The 7,245-nt window shown below is 36.5% G+C and overlaps 1 protein-coding gene across 1 annotated transcript in view; it reads right to left on the reverse strand.

Annotated features, from left to right (window-relative positions):
* Window positions 1–6,128: 6,128 nt before the first annotated feature.
* LOC123516918 (fructose-2,6-bisphosphatase TIGAR-like) overlaps window positions 6,129–7,245 on the reverse strand; it is an 8,785-nt gene continuing 7,668 nt past the window's right edge. Inside the window, exon 8 of the mRNA XM_045276687.1 lies at window positions 6,129–7,071. Coding sequence (XP_045132622.1) covers window positions 7,002–7,071 — 70 coding nt within the window. The 3' untranslated portion in view covers window positions 6,129–7,001. The remainder of the gene's footprint in view (window positions 7,072–7,245) is intronic.

Consider the following 7,245-nt stretch of genomic DNA (forward strand, 5'->3'; position numbering starts at 1 on the left):
TACCACTTTTCTTTATCCTTGTGTGTGTGTGTTTGTCAATAGTGGTGTTATATTGACCATGTGTTTGTGTTTGTTAGCAGTAAGTATTGTTGGTGTCAGTAGATCATTATTAAGTTTGTTTTGTAATAGTAAGGTGTAAATGTGGTAAGGTTTAAGGTGTTAGTGGTAAAGATTGTGTTAGTAAGGTGGTGGTGGTGGTAGTCACTGAGGTGTTGTGTGTGTTAGTAAAGTGGTGGTGGTGGTGGTGTGTTGGTATGGTGTTGTGTGTGTTAGTAAGATGGTGGTGTGTGTGTTGGTACAGTGTTGTGTGTGTTAGTAAGGTGGTGGTGGTGGTGAGGTGTTGTGTGTGTTAGTAAAGTGGTGGTGGTGGTGGTGATGTGTGTGTGTGGGTATGGTGTTGTGTGTGTTAGTAAGGTGGTGATGTGTGTGTGTTGGTACAGTGTTGTGTGTGTTAGTAAGGTGGTGGTGGTGGTGTGTTGTGTGTGTTAGTAAAGTGGTGGTGGTGAGGTGTTGTGTGTGTTAGTAAAGTGGTTGTGGTGGTGAGGTGTTGTATGTGTTAGTAAGATGGTGTTTGTGTTAGTAAGGTGGTAGTGGTATTGGTATGGTGTTGTGTGTTAGTAAAGTGGTGGTGGTGGTGAGGTGTGTTGGTATGGTGGTGTGTGTGTTAGTAAGGTGGTGGTGGTGGTGGTGGTAGTTGGATGTAAAATAAATTAATATCTTGACCATGTTAGGTTTATATTATTAGACGTTTTTTGTATTAATTCCTAAGATGGTAATAGAGTTAGTGCATAGTGAGGAAGGTTAACAAAATAATGAGTGTCGGCAGAGAGGGTTGAATACGAGTACAGAAATAAAGAATAGGGAAATGCAAAAGGTAAATGGATGAATATGTAGAGGAAGTAGGTCAGATATTATGAAAATGAAAAATACAAAATTGATAAGATAGAATATATAGATTTAGAAATATACATCTTGGTGGAAAGAAAAAAGGTAAATAAAAAGCAAATAGTGATAAATGTAAATATGAAAATAAAAAATAAATGCAATAAAAAAAAAAAAATCTGTCACGTCGGACAAACACAAACACAAACAGGAACACACACAAAAAAACACACTTCATACATTCCACATCTTTATTTTTCATTTTCTTCCTTTAATACAACTACAATTTATTCCTACCACAACTACTACTACTACTATTACCACCAGCACACACTTCACCACTACCACTACGACAGCCACTACACACCACCACCACCACCACCACCCCTACTACTACTACTACAACATTGACACCACTATAAGTACACTTCCCTCTGAGTGTGTGTATGGTTACTGTATAGGTCCTGTATTTACTGTATGGCAGCTCTTAATACTTATCACAGCACAAGGATCAGGAAAATTACTCTACTTCATATGGTCGAGTGTGTGTGTGTGTGTGTTTTCTCTCTCGCTTCAAATGTAACTTAAAACATTCCTGAGAAGGTGTGTGTGTGTGTGTGTGTGTGTTTACCTAGTTGTATTGTACAGGGTTCAAGAGGGTTTACAGTTTAGTGTCCTGTGTCCATGTCTCCATTTATCCAATTTTCTTTTAAGTTATGCACATTATATGGTGTAGCAACTTCATCACTGTGTGTGTGTGTGTGTGTATGTGTATTGGGGTGAGGGCAGTAACTAGGAAATATTTTCTCTCTCTCTCTCTCTCTCTGACCTTTTAGCCAGTGAGAGCTTGGCAGGGGGCAGTTTTTTCCTCCAGTTAAATCAAACACAAACTTTTTTAAGAGTGAGTGAGGAGGGAGAGAGAGTTTGTCGGGCAGTGTTCTTGTTTCCCGGTGTCCTCCCTTTGTCTGAGTCACTGCTACAAACTCACATGATAACAAGCAGATAAGAGATAAAAGACAGAAGAAAAGGAACTTAGTTAACTCACGACAGATAAGATTAGATAATTTTTGAGGTACTGCTACAAACTTGACATAATAAAAAGTAGATAAGAGTTATAGATAGCAGAGATACACACATGGTTAGCTAAGGCCATAGATAAGAGTAGATAGCTTGTCTGAGTCACTGCCCACAAAGCAAAGATACATAGATGGTTAACAGGGAATATGGATAGATGAATGAGTGGATACCTTGTTTGAATTACTGCCACAAACTTGACACAACAGGCTGATAGGAGATAAAAACAGTTGATTGAGAATGTAGATGGATAAGAGTATATACCTTATCTATCACTGCCACAATCTTCACATAATAGCAGATAGATAAAAGCAAAGATGGATAAGAAACTGAGAATATAAAGATAAAACACCAAAAAAAAAAAAAAAAAATTGAATAAGTCCAGGAACACACAACTGACTCTGTGGCGCCACGTTTGGTGTGTGACTGACTGCCAATCACTCAACCACCATCACTCGTGTGCAGAGGTCCTCAACACAGCCACGCAACAATGAGGCAGGGATGAGTAACAGCTTACCACAGTCGCTTTCCACCACACTTTCTAAACGATGGAAACTCAAGGAGAGCCACATCCCCACCATGACGTGACACCACAGAGCTGCTCTTGTGCTCCAGCTCTTACTGCCACAAGCTTCACATCACATGATAAGAGTTAGATAAGGGCAAAGAGTGATAGTTGACAGAGTATAGATAGATAAAAGTATACACCATGTCTATCACCGCCACAAACTTGACTTAATAACAGACATAAAAAAGCAAAGATTTCTGAGAATTTAGACATAAGAGTACATATATGCCTTATATACGATTGCCACAAACTTGACATAATAAGACCTAAAAAGCAAAGATATCTGAGAATTTAGACATGAGTATATGCCTTATCTATGATTGCCACAAACTTGACAAAAAAAAAGATATCTGAGAATTTAGACATGAGTATATGCCTTACTTATGACTGCCACAAACTTGACATAATAACAGACATAAAAAAGCAAATATATCTGAGAATTTAGACATGAGTATACACCATGTCTATCACTGCCATAAACGTGACTTAATAACAGACAGGTGAAAAAGCAAAGATATCTGAGAATTTAGACAGATAAGAGTAAGTACCTTGCCCGTGACTGCCACAATCTTGACGTAACAAACAGGTATAAAGAAATGAGAAACAAACAATCTCCCTTACAGTGATTAATGAATGTTACCTGTATGCATGAGATAAACTCCATTATTTCCAAGACATACCGGAATACCGGAAATTACTCAATACATGTTAACTCAATAAGAGGAAAGATACATGGTTAACTGAGTATACATAGGTGAGTGAACACGTAGGAACTGTAGAGGTGCAACAATTGTAATACGTATTGCAACACTGTATACTGACCAACTTGAGTGTGCACAGTGAGATTCGGATGACTTATATAGGCTGTACTGGAACTAAAAATTGAGATTTGATTGGCACTAGGAACAAGAACTGGTTACTTAAATGGTTGCACTAGAACTAATAACGGAGATTATTTGAACGACACTGTAGGAACGAGAACTGGATACTTAAATAGCTGTAAAAGGTAGTACTGGAATGAAAACTAATTACTTAAATGGTTGTACTGGAACAAAACACGGAGATTACTTGAACGGCACTGTAGGAACGAGAACTGGTTACTTAAATAGGCTGTACTGGAACTAAAACTGAGATTTGATTGGCACTAGGAACAAGAACTGGTTACTTAATTAGCCTGTACTGGAACTAAAAACTCAGATTTGATTGGCACTAGGAACAAGAACTGGTTACTTAAATGGTTGTACTGGAACTAAACATTGAGATTACTTGAAATGGCACTGTAGGAATGAGAACTGGTTACTTAAATAGCTGTAAATGGTAGTACTGGAACGAGAACTGGTTACTTAAATGGTTGTACTGGAACTAAAACTGAGACAACTTGATATGTACTGGAACAAAAACTAATTACTTAAATGACTATAAATGGTAATACTGGAACAAGAACAGGCTACTTAAATGGTTGTAAATATTAGTACTGGAACGAGAATAGGTTACTTAAATGGTTGTACAGGAACTAAATTTATCAGGTGTATGAGAACTAAATTGATCACTAAAATGGCTGAATAGGAACTAAAACAATTACTTAATGGCTGTACAGGAACTAAATTTGTTACTGAAATGGCTGTACTGTACTGAAATGGATGACTTAAATGGCTGTACAGGAACTAAATTGATTCCTTAAATGGCTGAATTGTAACCAAAATCATTTAAATAGCTGTACAGGAACTAAATTGATTCCTTAAATGGCTGAACTCTAACCAAGATCATTTAAATGGCTGTACAGGAACTAAAAAATTACTTAAATGGATGTACAGGAACTAAATTGGTTACTTAAGTGTCTGTACTGTACTAAAATTCATTTAGTCCTCATTATATGAGGACTAAATGGCTGAACTGTAACTAAAATTAAGACTATTTGAATGGCTGTACAGGAACTAAAAACAATTAATTTAAATGGCTGTACTTTAACTAAAACAACTACTTAAATGGCTCTGTTTAACTAGAACATTACTTAAATGGCTGTATGAGAACTGGAACAATTACTTAAATGGCTTTACTATAACTAAAAAAAATTACTTAAATGGCCGTACTATAACTAAAACAACTACTTAAATGGCTCTGCTTTAACTGGAACAGATTACTTGAATGGCTGTATGAGAACTGGAACAATTAATTAAATGGCTGTACAGGAACTAGATAATTACTTAAATGGCTGTACAGGAACTAGACAATTACTTAAATGGCATTACAGGAACTGAAAACCAAAAGGCCTTTATTCTGAAACACTTTGCTCTCACCACCACTGTTTTAAAAGGTCACAGAGATGACCAGCCAAGTTCTTAAGTGTGTTTCTGCTGTTGATAATGTAGAAATGTTAATCTGTCACTGAAACCATAAAAACACCCTTTAAAACCCTCGTCACTTCACCCTAGAGATCATTAACTGTATTTTCAAGTGTGTTTCTCCTGTTAATAATGTAGAAATGTTGTTAATCTGTCACTGGAACCTCAAAAACACCCTTAGAAACCCCATCACTTCACCACGAGCCTTTTCAAAGTAGTGGAAGTGAAATTCTTTACTATATCACTAGTTTCAAAGGTTACAAAGATGATAACATTCTCAAGCTTATTTTTGCAGTTAGTAATGTAGAAATCTTGTTAATCTGTCATTGGAACCATAAAAAACACCTTAATAACCTGCGTAACCCTTGTAACACCCCTTGCAAATAATATTCTTGTGTCTTTCCCCTATTAATAATGTCAAAATCTTGTTAATCTGTCACTGGAACCTTAAAAACACCCTTAGAAACCCTCGTCACTTCACCGAGAGCCTTTTGAATGCAGTGGTGGCGCAACACAAGTGTTTCGGAATACCTGCGAAGTTAGGTTACAGAAAATAGCAACTGATGAACTTTGAAGACAGAAACAGCAACACAACTTCAAACAAACTGAGATTATTGATGTATTTCTGAGCAGGAACTTGTAAACCTGGTCTCATTTCAACAGCATTGGGTCAACTTGTGAAAAACTGAAGAAACTTACTAAAATTATCTTCTGTATTTCTTTTATCTTTTTTTTTTCTTAATGCTTTTGACTTGATTCTCTACAGGGAGTTAAAAAGGGAGAGGGTGACTATAACTAAGATAACAATAATGATAGAAAAAACAATAAGGATAAGAGATTAACAAAGACTATAACACTACTATTGAATCTTAATCCCTTCAGTACCATGACGCGTTTCCATATTCATTCTGGTGACTGTTTGGTGACTCTATACAGCTTCAGAAACTCATGTGGGGGGTTAAAATAGTGAAGACTGTGGCCATTAATCTTCTGACCTCCATAGACCCTTCCTAATGTCAATAAAATGGTTTAATGGTACACAAATCTCAAGGTAAAAATGTGTCCCAGTACTGAAGGGGTTAGAATAGTGAAGACTGTGGCCATTAATCTTCTGACCTCCATAGACCCTTGCTAATGTCAATAAAATGGTCTAATGGTACACAAATCTCAAGGTAAAATGTATTGGGACACATTTTTTACCTTGAGATTTGTGTACCATTAGACCATTTTATTGACATTAGCAAGGGTCTATGGAGGTCACAAGAGTAATGGTCACAGTCTTCACTATTTTAACCCCCCACATGAGTTTCTGAAGCTGTGTAAAATCACCAAATGGTCACCAGAATGAACACAAAAACACGTCACGGTACTGAAGAAGTTAGTTAAGCAATTATCATAACACTTTAGAATCTTAAATAATAACAAGAGAATAACAAAAAAATATTAAAACACTTTAGAATCTTAATTAATGACAAGAGAATGCCCCCAAAAATATATAACATTACTTTAGAATTTTAATTAATGATAGAGGCAGCACCAAAAGAATATTATGAAAGTTTAAAGACAATGCCAAAAGGATCTAACACTATAAGACCTTAGATAATGACAGGAGGCCAAAAGAGTATTAGAACACTTTTAGAGACATTGGCAAAAGGATCTAACACTACTTTAAGAGGTTAGATAATGACAGGAGGCCAAAAGAGTATTAGAAAACTTTTAGAGACATTGGCAAAAGGATCTAACACTACTTTAAGACCTTAGATAATGACAGAAGGCCAGAAGAACAATCTAACTCTACTTAAAAGATAAAATACATCTAAATAAATGAATCCAAACACTAGAACATTCCTGAAATAAATCCCGGGGGAACATTACAACCATTAACAATAATAACAATAACAAAAGATGATAAATAACAATAGTAACAACTCAAAATAATAAATAGTGATGATAACAATGCAGACTTTTATAAGAGACTAGAAAACCTGAAATATTAGATAAAAAAAACAAAGAAAAATAAATAAAAATAAAAATAAAGTGTGTGTGTGTGTGTGTGTGTGTGTAGGCAGGCATTCTTGTGGTTCCCTGCTGAAAATCCATGTGCGTTTCCAGGCCGTACACACGCACACACAGCCTTACATGCCCTGTAGGTGTTGGCTGTCATGTAAACACAGGCACTGCAAAGTGTACGACTTGGGAGAGTACCTGTGGACAGAAGGCGTACATGAGTGTGTGTGTGTGTGTGTGTGTGTGTGTGTGTGTGTGTGTGTGTGTGTGTGTGTGTGTGTGTGTGTGTGTGTGTGTGTGTTACCTAACCTAACTTACCTTAGCCTGACAAACCTGACCTCAGTAAATATTAGAGAGAGAGAGTATGGTTGG

This window comes from Portunus trituberculatus, chromosome 6, assembly GCF_017591435.1.
Source record: "Portunus trituberculatus isolate SZX2019 chromosome 6, ASM1759143v1, whole genome shotgun sequence".
Classification (NCBI taxonomy): domain Eukaryota; kingdom Metazoa; phylum Arthropoda; class Malacostraca; order Decapoda; family Portunidae; genus Portunus; species Portunus trituberculatus.